Genomic DNA, 13574 nt, shown 5'->3' with positions numbered 1-13574 from the left:
TCTTTCCCCTGCAGGCAGGAGGTGCAGAATCTGTTCGTTCCCTGTCAGGCTGGGCTGTCCCTCAGAACATGGCGCCGCCTCCTCTGTGGTGACATCACTGACCACTGTGAAGTCACAAAGGGCCCTCAGCACAGAGGCAGTTTGTCCCCACGCCTTAGCCACTCTCGGACCTGACAGCGTAGCTGTTGGAGAGGGTTTGGCTCACTCCTTAGCGAGCTGTTGGAGAGGGTTTGGCTCACTCCTTAGCGAGCTGCGATTTTCACTCCTTTGCAATCCTGTGCTTCACTGAAATGGAGCAACGAGGTGAAGGCGAGCGTGGGGACTGGTAAGGATATGGTTCCTTCACGAGTTTTAAGGAAAAATCTGCTGCTCCGTTGTTGTCTTCAGAGCTGCGCAGATACTGCCTGCGTCGCGGTTCATCACCGTCCTTCTCATCCTTTGTAGGCAACCTTTGGTTTGGAAAACAGTTTCCCTGGTGCTCTTCACCGTGGTTGTGGTGCCCTTCGGTGAGTCTCTGTAGAGCTCTTGACTAGAGGATGCTTCTTTAGGAAGCCCCCAGTGGTTTGTTCTGCCCAGGGACAGGGGAGTGGGCAGCCCAAGGCAGAACGCCAAGTCTTTGTGCCGGCAATGTATTGAGAGCTTTGTGGAATTCCTGACAGGCGTTTACTGCGTTGGAAACGCTGTTGAAGGGGTCAGGACGGCGGCAGGAATGACTCCAAGGTAAAAAACAAAAGTCTCCCTTTGGCTAGAGCGTTCTTGAGAGGAGCTCTGCCCCTTGTCCGTGACCACGTCTTACCCGAGTCACACTTTCATGGCACAGTGCCCGTGCTTCTCCCATTTCCCATTCTCCACTCCCAGCTTTTCCTTCAAAGCGCTACAGCTCCACGATCCCCCAGAGTTACCCAGGAAGCACCTTCTTGGTTGGGATCTCGTGGAGCTTGCCAACCAGCGTAGTCAAGCCTATACTGAATCTTGGCTACCCCGTTGTCACGCGCAGTGAGGCTCGTTTGCTGCCTCACAGTCACCTCACAGCTTGTGAGAGGAGAGCCGTGTCCACTTCTCTCCCTTACCTTCTGTCTCCAGGCCGGCGGTTGGTAATCTGGAAATGCTGAGCCGGGAAGAAGAGCGGAAGAAGATCCAGCGGCAGCTTCATTTCATGCAGTGGGGAGCAAGGGACATTACTGTGCGTGCTCTCCACAAGGTCTTCCAGAGAACTGAGCTCCCAGGCTTCACCGGCGAGGTAAGAGGACTGTCTGCCAGTGCTGCCTGTCTGTCATGGGGCTTCCCGACAGGAAAAAGCCTTTCCTTTCCTGCCACATCCGTGTCCGGAGCACTGGAGTGAGCAGCCTCTCTCCATTCCCGTGCCAGATGTTCATAGTAGAGTTCTGGAGGTTCCCAGGCAACTTGCAGCCAAGTTTGCTTTGGCTGGCTTTGCAGGGAACCTGGGAGGCAACTCTTTTCCCCCTTCTTAATCCTTCTGACCAGCGCTCTCCTTTGTCTTCCTTCCCAGGCTGTTCAAGACATCATCAATCAAGTACTGGAGAAGCTGGAAGAAAGCCCATTCCGGATGCCGAATTACGCCAGCAAGACTTCAGGTGCCATTACACTTTAGAAACCACCAGACCACAGAATTTGATTCCAATGCACTTCTTGTCTGCTTTGACAGGATGGGCATTTGGGCAGCGGAGGGGGAGGGGGGGTTCTCAAAGTGAACGGCAGCTTTGTGCCCTGAGAGTGTGCTTTCAGAGAGGGTCTTCAGTGGGCTGGAGCACGTCTGGAAAGCACTACTCCAACTTGGTGTTGTTTCTCACGCGATTGCTCAGCTGGCTGTCAGTTTATGCTGCCCTTTAGGGTAGTTGAGTGAGTCCCTGCGTTGTGCTGCAGAGGGAAATGGCAAGAGAGGAGGAGGGAACTATCACTGTTGGGGATGTATGGCTGCTTAGAAGCTTTTTCAAGAGGACAGTGCAAGGGCGGCCGGCATCTCTGTGCAGCTGTTTATGTGCAAAGCAAGGTCAGCAGGCCTTGATTCCTCCTGGCCTTGCTTGACAATGGGGCCCGTGTTTTGATTTGCAGGCGCTGCTATCGTTCATTCCAAGACTTCTCCCTCCTGGACTGGAAGTGGGAAAGTCTTTTGGCAGTCGTTGCTGGTGACACCTTATATGAGGGCCCCTGAGATTATTCTTGAGGTAAGAACACTGAGAAACGGGGGAAGAACGGTACAGGGTGGAGGAGACCAAAAGCCCTGCAGAGGATTGTCCTTACACTTGTCCTCACGTCTCAGCTTGCCTTACCTATGGTCTTCTTGCAAGGCCCTAGTCCCCTCTTGTGTATCCCTGCTAAGAATTTCTTCTGCCAGACTGCCCCCAGTCCTCCTTGTGCAAGCTTCTGCCAGGCTGGCTTGCTTGTTATCCCAGCCATTGTGGAACTGTCAGGCTGGCATTGAAGGGGAACCCGTAAGGTGCCACGGGAGATTTGTGGTGCGAGATCGCTGGGGCTCTCAGTGGACCCAGGTGGGCACAGAGGGCGTGCGCTGCAGGAGGGCCCCATGTTGTGTTTGCCAGCGTATCGTATCACTGCTCCCAAGCTACCTAACAAATCGGAGCCCCGGCTGGTGCTGGTGTAAAGAGGTGGGAATTGATGAGGGGGAGCGATTGCTTCCCCTTGCAGGAAAGGCTCGTGCAGGCCAGCCCTTCTTCGTCCTGGCAGGTGCCCCTCAACCACTGCAGCCCCTCCTTGTTTTTGGCAAGTGGCTCCGCAAAAGAAGGAGCCTGAGAGCTTCTGCGAGTTGTGCACCCAGCTCACTGTCGTGCACTTACGAATGCGCTTCGGAGCAGAGCTGATGGGCCAATACAACTCCAGAGCCTCTGATGCTGGAGCAGGAATTCCAGCCAGGACTCTCTTTCACACGTGAACACTGTTCCTTTTTCTTTTTCTAGCCTGACAATCATCCAGGAAACTGCTGGCCCTTCCCAGGAAGCCAAGGGCACGTTGTGATCAAGTTGTCCAGGGCCGCCTTTCCCACAATAGTTACTTTGATCCACGGAATTCCAGCAGCGGCGTACCGTGCAGACAGCATCTCCAGTGCTCCCAAGGACTTTGCTGTCTATGTAAGTGATACCCCTGGGCTGTGGGGGTTCTGCTTAGCATTTGAGGTGGACGGTGGTAGCAGCTCCAAGAGCACTGCGGCATGCAGTCCTTCCCTGCCTTGGGGGAGAAAGAAGTTCCTCAGAGTTGCTCCATTTCCACAGCGTTCCTTTTCTGTCCAGCATGGCGCAGCAAAGAAGGTTTCCCCCTCCTGGGGCAAGTTGGTAGTTTGAGAGGCGGAGGGAAAGGGAAACGGCACAGTGGATGGTCCCAGACCACCTCTGCTTCCAGTCCCTGCGGGGCTCTGTGATCGTTGTCCGGCAGCGCATCCCATTGTTCTGTTTTCTCCACCCCTGTCTTCCTGTAGGGCCTGAAGGCAGAAGATGACAAGGAAGGAATTTTCATGGGAGAGTTCACCTTTGTTCCAGGCCAGGCTCCCAGTCAGACCTTCCTACTGAAGGTACGTTGTCTAAGAGGGATGTGAAGCGTGGGAGAGGAGAACCAGGTTGGCTGGGCAGAAGCTTCCAAGCCAGAGGTGTATGAGGGCCTTCTGGCATTTCTTCTGCTGCCACTCCCTACCTGCGTATGCCCAGAGTGCCGTGCTGTTTTTGCTTCTGTGTCGTTTTTAAGCTTGCGAGCTACTACAGCTTTTAGCACAGCTAAGCTTCAGCTGCACTTGCAGCAGAAACCACCGTGACCAAGTGGCTTGCGATTGCACAGAAGTAGGCACCTCTCGATGTATGCGATACTGTTAGTGTGCTACTTTCACACTGGGGATGTGTGGCTTTCCAAGGGTCTTGCTGTTGCCGGTAACAGGCAGCGTAAGGGAGGCCATTCTGCCTGGGTGACTTGTTAGAGAAGCTAATGAGTGTCACATCCCTCGGTTTTTTGTGCATGCACACACACTCAAAGCACGTGCAAAGAACTTGCCTGGGTATTTGCTGCAGCTTTTGGTAGCTGTTTCTTTCCTTAAAACTCGTGTGGCCAAAGAGGTGGAGCAGGGCAAGAAATGTCTTGATTGTGCTACGGGAGCACATCAGTGTGCCAAAGAACTAGGAGCGCAGCCTGAAGTAAGATGTTGCGCGACTATGTTGCTCCCGCATTGTCAGTGATCAAAGAGAAGAGAGGAAAATGCATTTCATTTCTTTTTCTCATTGCAGTACGGGCCATCTAGGTCCATCCGTTACATGAGGCTGCAAGTGCTGAGCAACTGGGGCCACCCGGAGTACACCTGTCTGTATCAGTTCAAGGTCCACGGCGATCCAGCCCGTGACAACGACCCCAGGGGAATAATACTTAGCTAGGGGAAATTTATTTGGCTTGGGGAAATTTATTTGGCTTGGGGAAATCTATCTGGCCTATCTCAAAATAAATTAATTAAACATCTCCCATGTTGAATCTGTTTTGTCCGTCGGAGTAACTGTTAAGAGATCTCCCAGTCTTTATCTCGACCCACGTGCTTTTTCATCCCCTTTTCTCTTGCTCTCCTTCTGGGTAGGAAGAGCAAGCAAGCGACTGGGTGGGAGTTGGCAGAGTGATCCCCACGTGCTGTTTTTTTTGATCCTTGTTGGACCACGGGTGGGAGTCAGCAGAACTGGTACCCCCTTGGGCTACCAGAGGGCAGAGCTTGTCCTCCTTCAGATTGTGGTTGAGAGGGTCCCCGGGGAGGCAGTTGTGGAGGGCATGGGAGCCCAGGAAGGCTGGGAATACTTCTAGGAAGTTTTTTTAGAGGGACAGGAGCTGACCGTCACCAAGTCACGGAAGATGCGCCAATGGGCAAGGAGGCCGGTCAGGCTGAACGGAGAATTTTGACTGGAAGTCCGGGACAACAGGAAAGCTTATGGTATTTGGAAGAATGGGCAAGCTACTTACAACTAGTCCAAGTCCATAGTGAAGCTGTGCAGGGAGAAAATTAGAAAAGCAAAAGCCCAGCTAGAACTGAACTTGGCCACTTAGGGGAAGGACAACAGTAAATATTTCCAAAAATACATCAACGGCAGGAGGAGTGCTATGAGAATCTCCATCCCGCATTGGATGATGCTGAGGGCAACACGGTGACAAGGATCAGGATAAGGTTGAGGAACTTAATGCCTTCTTTGCTTCGGTCTTCCCTGGTAGACAGGGAGGGGAGACAGAATAGGCCTTGCATAATCCACAACGAGATGGTTTGGGGCCTGTTCTGAAAACTGGATGTTCAGAAGTCCATGGGCCCAGATGGACTGCACCCTACAGTGGGGAGTGAGTTGGCGGATGTGGTTGCCAAGCTGCTCTCCACCATCCTTCAGCTGTCTGGGCTAACTGGGGATGTCCTCCCAGTGGAGTGGAGACTGGCAAACGTGACACATGTCTCTAAAAAGAGCTGAAAAGATGATCCCGGTAGCTACAAGACCTATGGTCTCACCTTGGTACCAGGGAAGGTCATGGAATGGACGATCTCGGGAGGTGTCGCAGATCAGTTAACGGTAAGCTGGGGGATGAGGCCCAGTCAGCATGGGATTACGAATGGTAGATCCTGTCTGACAAACCCGATTTCATTCTATGAGAAGGTGCATCCCCCAGTGGTCTGTCCTGGGGCCGGTGCTCTTTAATATCATTATCAATGACATCTATGATGGAACTGAGTGCATCCTCAGCAAGTTTGCTGAGGACACTAAGCTGAGCAGTGTGGTTGAAACAATGGAAGGAAGGGGTGCCATTCAGAGGGACCTCAACTGACTTGAAAGGTGGGCCCGGGTGAATCTAATGAGGTTCAGCACAGTCATGTGCAAGGTTTTGCACTTGGGCCGGTGGAATCCTAGGGATATATGCAGACTGGAAGGAGCAACCCTTGGGAAGAGTAGCCGTGCAGAGAAGGACCTGGGGATCCTGGTAGAAACTGAATACGAGCCAGCTGCGTGCTCTTGCAGCGTGGAAAGCAAATGGTATCGGGGGCTCCATCAGAGGAGAGGTGGCCAGCAGGCACAGGGAGGTGATTGTGTCACTCTACTCTGCCTTTGAGAGGACCTTGGGGTCCCGGTGGGTTACAGGTTGGCCATGAGCCAGCAGTGTGCCCGTGCTGACAAGAAGGCCAGTGGCATCCTGGGCTGCATGAAAAAGAGCATGGCCAGCAGTTTGAGGGAGGTGACTCTCCTCATCTCCTCTAGCCCTGGTGAGGCCGCATCTGGAGTACCGTGTCCCATTCTGGGCTCCTGGGCTCAACAAAGGCAGGGAACTTCCAGAGAGGGCACAGTGGAGGGCCACAAGGATGAGGAGGGGCGTGGAAGGGCATCTCCCTTCTGAGGAAAGGCTGAGAGAGCTGGGCCAGTTGGGCCTGGAAGGCTGAGAGGGGATCTCCTCAGTGCTCATGAATATCCAACAGGCAGCAGTCGAGTGGCTGGGGCCAGGCTCTTTTCGCAGCTGCCCAGTAACAGAATGAAGGGCCAACGGGCACGCACAGGAACGCTGGAAATGCCCTGCGAACAGGAGGCAACGTTTCTTGAGTGCGAACGTATCAGAGAAGTGGAGCGGGCTGCCCGGAGAGGGTGCAGAGTCCCCTTCTGTGGGATTCAAGGCCTGAACAACAGTTAACGCGACTCTGCCCGGACGATTTCCGGGGCAGCCCACCACAGGGAACCTGCTTTAGCGGGGCTGCGGCCTGGACGGTCGTTCCGAGCTCCGTTCCGAGCCGTCTGTCCCAGCCTGCGCTTCTTTTGGGGGAGGCGCTCGGCACGGAGCAGCCGCGCTCCGCAGCGCAGCAGGGAATCGCCTCGCCTCGCCTCGCCTCGCCTGGAGGGGTTCGCCCAGTCAGGGAGCCGTTGTCCTCCGCCTGGCAGCGCCGATCCGACGGGGCAGCCGCTGCGGAGCGCAGCGAGCAGGGCGAGCGTCCGGGGCGCGGGGCGGCAGTAGGCCGGGCCGGGAAGTGGAACGGCACGGCAGTTGGCGCGGGGCCTGGAATGTGCCCGCTAGTTAGTGGGCCTGTCAGCTGCGTGCCGGACAGCGTGCCTCAGCGGGGTGTCCAGCAGGCAGAAAGGCCCGGGGAGAAACAAAGAAAGAAGGAGAGTGGGGATTCAGAGACTCTGCCTGAAGAAGGGGCAGTCGAAGCGTGTGGCTGCAGCGAGTGCCTGCCTGAGTCCGATGGTGCCAGAGAAGGGAGGCAAGACGCTGGGGCAATTTGCTCAGCACCTGGCATGATGGCTGCAGCTGGAAACTCAGCTGTCTCCGTTGGTAAAGGGATCCCAGTGCAGGAACTGGCGTCGATAAATGAATTGTGAAGGGGGAAGGGGACCTGCTCTGGGGCTGAGCAGGTAGTTGGAGGGTACATATGCAACTTGGTGGATGAAGAGGGTGGAGTCCAAAGAGATGGAAAAGGACTGAGGGATGCTGTTGCTGTAGGGGATACTAGATCCTCCAGAACAGCAGTGAGACAGGAAGCCCAGCTGAAGTGCCTTTGTACCAATGCACGCAGTGTGGGAAAAGAGGAGTTGGAAATGCCGCTGCGCTTGAAAAGTGATGATCTTGTTGCTACTGCTGTTGACCAAGCCTTGGTTGAGTCTGTGGTCTGGAGGAATGTGGGCCTGGCAAAGAGCGAGGTCAGGACCCTGAAGTTCGGAAGAGCAAACTTCAGGCTGTTTAAGGAATTGTTGGCCAAGATCTCCTCGGTTGAAAGGCCACAGAGAGAGGGTGGAGACAGATGGTTCTGTGTCCAGTTGGTAACATGTCCAGGCTGGTAATGGGAAAATGGTTTTAAGTAGAGAGAGGGAAGATTTGGGCTGGATAGCAGGGAGGGATAGTTCTTTTCAGAGAAAGCGGTGAGGTGCTGGAGGAGGCTGCCCAGAGATGTTGTGGATGCCCCATCCCCGGAGGTGATCAAGGCCAGGCTGGATGGGGCCCTGGACTACCTGGTCTAGTGTTAGACACGGGGGTTGGTAGCCGTGCATGCAGCAGGGGGTTTGGAGCCTGAGGACCCTATAGGTCCCTTCCAACCCAAGCCATGATTCTGTGATCCCCGTGCTATTCCCCTGTGGGCTACTTTTAAATTTGCAGTGGCACGACTTGACATCTTGTAGAGGGCAGCAACATATATTTATTGAAGTGCATGGAAATTCCCACGAGCAGGAAGAACTGCGTGCTGTTTCTGCCTGTTGGTGATTTCTGCAGGAACTGCCATTTGCAGTCCTTCACGTCTGCTTGAAGCGCTGGCTGACAGTAGGAAGACAGATACAGGAAAGCACTGGAAACGTCTGGGTACCTGGAGTGAGACGTCTGATGTACAGAGCATCAAAAGTAGGAACCGAAAAAAGCGGCTTGTAGCTCCCAGCCTGTCCCCCTTCAGCAGGATCCTACCAAGCAGGCTGCTGGCAGGAGGTGTTCTGACCATGTAGGATCTTTCCCCTGCAGGCAGGAGGTGCAGAATCTGTTCGTTCCCTGTCAGGCTGGGCTGTCCCTCAGAACATGGCGCCGCCTCCTCTGTGGTGACATCACTGACCACTGTGAAGTCACAAAGGGCCCTCAGCACAGAGGCAGTTTGTCCCCACGCCTTAGCCACTCTCGGACCTGACAGCGTAGCTGTTGGAGAGGGTTTGGCTCACTCCTTAGCGAGCTGTTGGAGAGGGTTTGGCTCACTCCTTAGCGAGCTGCGATTTTCACTCCTTTGCAATCCTGTGCTTCACTGAAATGGAGCAACGAGGTGAAGGCGAGCGTGGGGACTGGTAAGGATATGGTTCCTTCACGAGTTTTAAGGAAAAATCTGCTGCTCCGTTGTTGTCTTCAGAGCTGCGCAGATACTGCCTGCGTCGCGGTTCATCACCGTCCTTCTCATCCTTTGTAGGCAACCTTTGGTTTGGAAAACAGTTTCCCTGGTGCTCTTCACCGTGGTTGTGGTGCCCTTCGGTGAGTCTCTGTAGAGCTCTTGACTAGAGGATGCTTCTTTAGGAAGCCCCCAGTGGTTTGTTCTGCCCAGGGACAGGGGAGTGGGCAGCCCAAGGCAGAACGCCAAGTCTTTGTGCCGGCAATGTATTGAGAGCTTTGTGGAATTCCTGACAGGCGTTTACTGCGTTGGAAACGCTGTTGAAGGGGTCAGGACGGCGGCAGGAATGACTCCAAGGTAAAAAACAAAACAGTCTCCCTTTGGCTAGAGCGTTCTTGAGAGGAGCTCTGCCCCTTGTCCGTGACCACGTCTTACCCGAGTCACACTTTCATGGCACAGTGCCCGTGCTTCTCCCATTTCCCATTCTCCACTCCCAGCTTTTCCTTCAAAGCGCTACAGCTCCACGATCCCCCAGAGTTACCCAGGAAGCACCTTCTTGGTTGGGATCTCGTGGAGCTTGCCAACCAGCGTAGTCAAGCCTATACTGAATCTTGGCTACCCCGTTGTCACGCGCAGTGAGGCTCGTTTGCTGCCTCACAGTCACCTCACAGCTTGTGAGAGGAGAGCCGTGTCCACTTCTCTCCCTTACCTTCTGTCTCCAGGCCGGCGGTTGGTAATCTGGAAATGCTGAGCCGGGAAGAAGAGCGGAAGAAGATCCAGCGGCAGCTTCATTTCATGCAGTGGGGAGCAAGGGACATTACTGTGCGTGCTCTCCACAAGGTCTTCCAGAGAACTGAGCTCCCAGGCTTCACCGGCGAGGTAAGAGGACTGTCTGCCAGTGCTGCCTGTCTGTCATGGGGCTTCCCGACAGGAAAAAGCCTTTCCTTTCCTGCCACATCCGTGTCCGGAGCACTGGAGTGAGCAGCCTCTCTCCATTCCCGTGCCAGATGTTCATAGTAGAGTTCTGGAGGTTCCCAGGCAACTTGCAGCCAAGTTTGCTTTGGCTGGCTTTGCAGGGAACCTGGGAGGCAACTCTTTTCCCCCTTCTTAATCCTTCTGACCAGCGCTCTCCTTTGTCTTCCTTCCCAGGCTGTTCAAGACATCATCAATCAAGTACTGGAGAAGCTGGAAGAAAGCCCATTCCGGATGCCGAATTACGCCAGCAAGACTTCAGGTGCCATTACACTTTAGAAACCACCAGACCACAGAATTTGATTCCAACGCACTTCTTGTCTGCTTTGACAGGATGGGCATTTGGGCAGCGGAGGGGGAGGGGGGGTTCTCAAAGTGAACGGCAGCTTTGTGCCCTGAGAGTGTGCTTTCAGAGAGGGTCTTCAGTGGGCTGGAGCACGTCTGGAAAGCACTACTCCGACTTGGTGTTGTTTCTCACGCGATTGCTCAGCTGGCTGTCAGTTTATGCTGCCCTTTAGGGTAGTTGAGTGAGTCCCTGCGTTGTGCTGCAGAGGGAAATGGCAAGAGAGGAGGAGGGAACTATCACTGTTGGGGATGTATGGCTGCTTAGAAGCTTTTTCAAGAGGACAGTGCAAGGGCGGCCGGCATCTCTGTGCAGCTGTTTATGTGCAAAGCAAGGTCAGCAGGCCTTGATTCCTCCTGGCCTTGCTTGACAATGGGGCCCGTGTTTTGATTTGCAGGCGCTGCTATCGTTCATTCCAAGACTTCTCCCTCCTGGACTGGAAGTGGGAAAGTCTTTTGGCAGTCGTTGCTGGTGACACCTTATATGAGGGCCCCTGAGATTATTCTTGAGGTAAGAACACTGAGAAACGGGGGAAGAACGGTACAGGGTGGAGGAGACCAAAAGCCCTGCAGAGGATTGTCCTTACACTTGTCCTCACGTCTCAGCTTGCCTTACCTATGGTCTTCTTGCAAGGCCCTAGTCCCCTCTTGTGTATCCCTGCTAAGAATTTCTTCTGCCAGACTGCCCCCAGTCCTCCTTGTGCAAGCTTCTGCCAGGCTGGCTTGCTTGTCTTCCCAGCCATTGTGGAACTGTCAGGCTGGCATTGAAGGGGAACCCGTAAGGTGCCACGGGAGATTTGTGGTGCGAGATCGCTGGGGCTCTCAGTGGACCCAGGTGGGCACAGAGGGCGTGCGCTGCAGGAGGGCCCCATGTTGTGTTTGCCAGCGTATCGTATCACTGCTCCCAAGCTACCTAACAAATCGGAGCCCCGGCTGGTGCTGGTGTAAAGAGGTGGGAATTGATGAGGGGGAGCGATTGCTTCCCCTTGCAGGAAAGGCTCGTGCAGGCCAGCCCTTCTTCGTCCTGGCAGGTGCCCCTCAACCACTGCAGCCCCTCCTTGTTTTTGGCAAGTGGCTCCGCAAAAGAAGGAGCCTGAGAGCTTCTGCGAGTTGTGCACCCAGCTCACTGTCGTGCACTTACGAATGCGCTTCGGAGCAGAGCTGATGGGCCAATACAACTCCAGAGCCTCTGATGCTGGAGCAGGAATTCCAGCCAGGACTCTCTTTCACACGTGAACACTGTTCCTTTTTCTTTTTCTAGCCTGACAATCATCCAGGAAACTGCTGGCCCTTCCCAGGAAGCCAAGGGCACGTTGTGATCAAGTTGTCCAGGGCCGCCTTTCCCACAATAGTTACTTTGATCCACGGAATTCCAGCAGCGGCGTACCGTGCAGACGGCATCTCCAGTGCTCCCAAGGACTTTGCTGTCTATGTAAGTGATACCCCTGGGCTGTGGGGGTTCTGCTTAGCATTTGAGGTGGACGGTGGTAGCAGCTCCAAGAGCGCTGCGGCATGCAGTCCTTCCCTGCCTTGGGGGAGAAAGAAGTTCCTCAGAGTTGCTCCATTTCCACAGCGTTCCTTTTCTGTCCAGCATGGCGCAGCAAAGAAGGTTTCCCCCTCCTGGGGCAAGTTGGTAGTTTGAGAGGCGGAGGGAAAGGGAAACGGCACAGTGGATGGTCCCAGACCACCTCTGCTTCCAGTCCCTGCGGGGCTCTGTGATCGTTGTCCGGCAGCGCATCCCATTGTTCTGTTTTCTCCACCCCTGTCTTCCTGTAGGGCCTGAAGGCAGAAGATGACAAGGAAGGAATTTTCATGGGAGAGTTCACCTTTGTTCCAGGCCAGGCTCCCAGTCAGACCTTCCTACTGAAGGTACGTTGTCTAAGAGGGATGTGAAGCGTGGGAGAGGAGAACCAGGTTGGCTGGGCAGAAGCTTCCAAGCCAGAGGTGTATGAGGGCCTTCTGGCATTTCTTCTGCTGCCACTCCCTACCTGCGTATGCCCAGAGTGCCGTGCTGTTTTTGCTTCTGTGTCGTTTTTAAGCTTGCGAGCTACTACAGCTTTTAGCACAGCTAAGCTTCAGCTGCACTTGCAGCAGAAACCACCGTGACCAAGTGGCTTGCGATTGCACAGAAGTAGGCACCTCTCGATGTATGCGATACTGTTAGTGTGCTACTTTCACACTGGGGATGTGTGGCTTTCCAAGGGTCTTGCTGTTGCCGGTAACAGGCAGCGTAAGGGAGGCCATTCTGCCTGGGTGACTTGTTAGAGAAGCTAATGAGTGTCACATCCCTCGGTTTTTTGTGCATGCACACACACTCAAAGCACGTGCAAAGAACTTGCCTGGGTATTTGCTGCAGCTTTTGGTAGCTGTTTCTTTCCTTAAAACTCGTGTGGCCAAAGAGGTGGAGCAGGGCAAGAAATGTCTTGATTGTGCTACGGGAGCACATCAGTGTGCCAAAGAACTAGGAGCGCAGCCTGAAGTAAGATGTTGCGCGACTATGTTGCTCCCGCATTGTCAGTGATCAAAGAGAAGAGAGGAAAATGCATTTCATTTCTTTTTCTCATTGCAGTACGGGCCATCTAGGTCCATCCGTTACATGAGGCTGCAAGTGCTGAGCAACTGGGGCCACCCGGAGTACACCTGTCTGTATCAGTTCAAGGTCCACGGCGATCCAGCCCGTGACAACGACCCCAGGGGAATAATACTTAGCTAGGGGAAATTTATTTGGCTTGGGGAAATTTATTTGGCTTGGGGAAATCTATCTGGCCTATCTCAAAATAAATTAATTAAACATCTCCCATGTTGAATCTGTTTTGTCCGTCGGAGTAACTGTTAAGAGATCTCCCAGTCTTTATCTCGACCCACGTGCTTTTTCATCCCCTTTTCTCTTGCTCTCCTTCTGGGTAGGAAGAGCAAGCAAGCGACTGGGTGGGAGTTGGCAGAGTGATCCCCACGTGCTGTTTTTTTTGATCCTTGTTGGACCACGGGTGGGAGTCAGCAGAACTGGTACCCCCTTGGGCTACCAGAGGGCAGAGCTTGTCCTCCTTCAGATTGTGGTTGAGAGGGTCCCCGGGGAGGCAGTTGTGGAGGGCATGGGAGCCCAGGAAGGCTGGGAATACTTCTAGGAAGTTTTTTTAGAGGGACAGGAGCTGACCGTCACCAAGTCACGGAAGATGCGCCAACGGGCAAGGAGGCCGGTCAGGCTGAACGGAGAATTTTGACTGGAAGTCCGGGACAACAGGAAAGCTTATGGTATTTGGAAGAATGGGCAAGCTACTTACAACTAGTCCAAGTCCACAGTGAAGCTGTGCAGGGAGAAAATTAGAAAAGCAAAAGCCCAGCTAGAACTGAACTTGGCCACTTAGGGGAAGGACAACAGTAAATATTTCCAAAAATACATCAACGGCAGGAGGAGTGCTATGAGAATCTCCATCCCGCATTGGATGATGCT

General features: G+C 54.0%; 2 protein-coding genes across 2 annotated transcripts; both read left to right on the top strand.

Annotated features, from left to right (window-relative positions):
* The first annotated feature begins 430 nt into the window (after nt 1-430).
* On the top strand, nt 431-4470 carry LOC146762049 (SUN domain-containing protein 3-like). The gene is made up of 8 exons (XM_085538035.1): nt 431-506; nt 660-720; nt 1084-1240; nt 1511-1595; nt 2074-2186; nt 2937-3107; nt 3452-3544; nt 4245-4470. Exons 2-8 carry the CDS (start codon nt 710-712, stop codon nt 4386-4388), a joined length of 774 nt encoding a protein of 257 aa, XP_085394161.1. The 5' UTR covers nt 431-506; nt 660-709; the 3' UTR covers nt 4389-4470.
* A 4406-nt stretch (nt 4471-8876) lies between these two features.
* On the top strand, nt 8877-12918 carry LOC146762048 (SUN domain-containing protein 2-like). The gene is made up of 7 exons (XM_085538034.1): nt 8877-8952; nt 9106-9166; nt 9532-9688; nt 9959-10043; nt 10522-10634; nt 11385-11992; nt 12693-12918. The coding sequence occupies exons 2-6, from the start codon at nt 9156-9158 to the stop codon at nt 11763-11765; spliced, it is 747 nt and encodes a 248-aa protein (XP_085394160.1). The 5' UTR covers nt 8877-8952; nt 9106-9155; the 3' UTR covers nt 11766-11992; nt 12693-12918.
* The last annotated feature ends 656 nt before the right edge of the window (nt 12919-13574 follow it).

The sequence above is a fragment of the Coturnix japonica genome, chromosome 2 (assembly GCF_054131305.1).
Source record: "Coturnix japonica strain WE chromosome 2, WE-NBRP24, whole genome shotgun sequence".
Classification (NCBI taxonomy): domain Eukaryota; kingdom Metazoa; phylum Chordata; class Aves; order Galliformes; family Phasianidae; genus Coturnix; species Coturnix japonica.
This window is presented reverse-complemented; position numbering and strand designations above follow the sequence as displayed.

What these genes read in the sequence shown, in the direction of transcription:
- LOC146762049 (XM_085538035.1), top strand. An exon ending in TCCCAGGCTTCACCGGCGAG is followed by an intron (nt 1,241 to 1,510) that starts GTAAGAGGACTG and finishes CTTCCTTCCCAG; the next exon opens with GCTGTTCAAGACATCATCAA. An exon ending in GTCAGACCTTCCTACTGAAG is followed by an intron (nt 3,545 to 4,244) that starts GTACGTTGTCTA and finishes TTCTCATTGCAG; the next exon opens with TACGGGCCATCTAGGTCCAT.
- LOC146762048 (XM_085538034.1), top strand. An exon ending in TCCCAGGCTTCACCGGCGAG is followed by an intron (nt 9,689 to 9,958) that starts GTAAGAGGACTG and finishes CTTCCTTCCCAG; the next exon opens with GCTGTTCAAGACATCATCAA. An exon ending in CCCCTGAGATTATTCTTGAG is followed by an intron (nt 10,635 to 11,384) that starts GTAAGAACACTG and finishes TTCTTTTTCTAG; the next exon opens with CCTGACAATCATCCAGGAAA.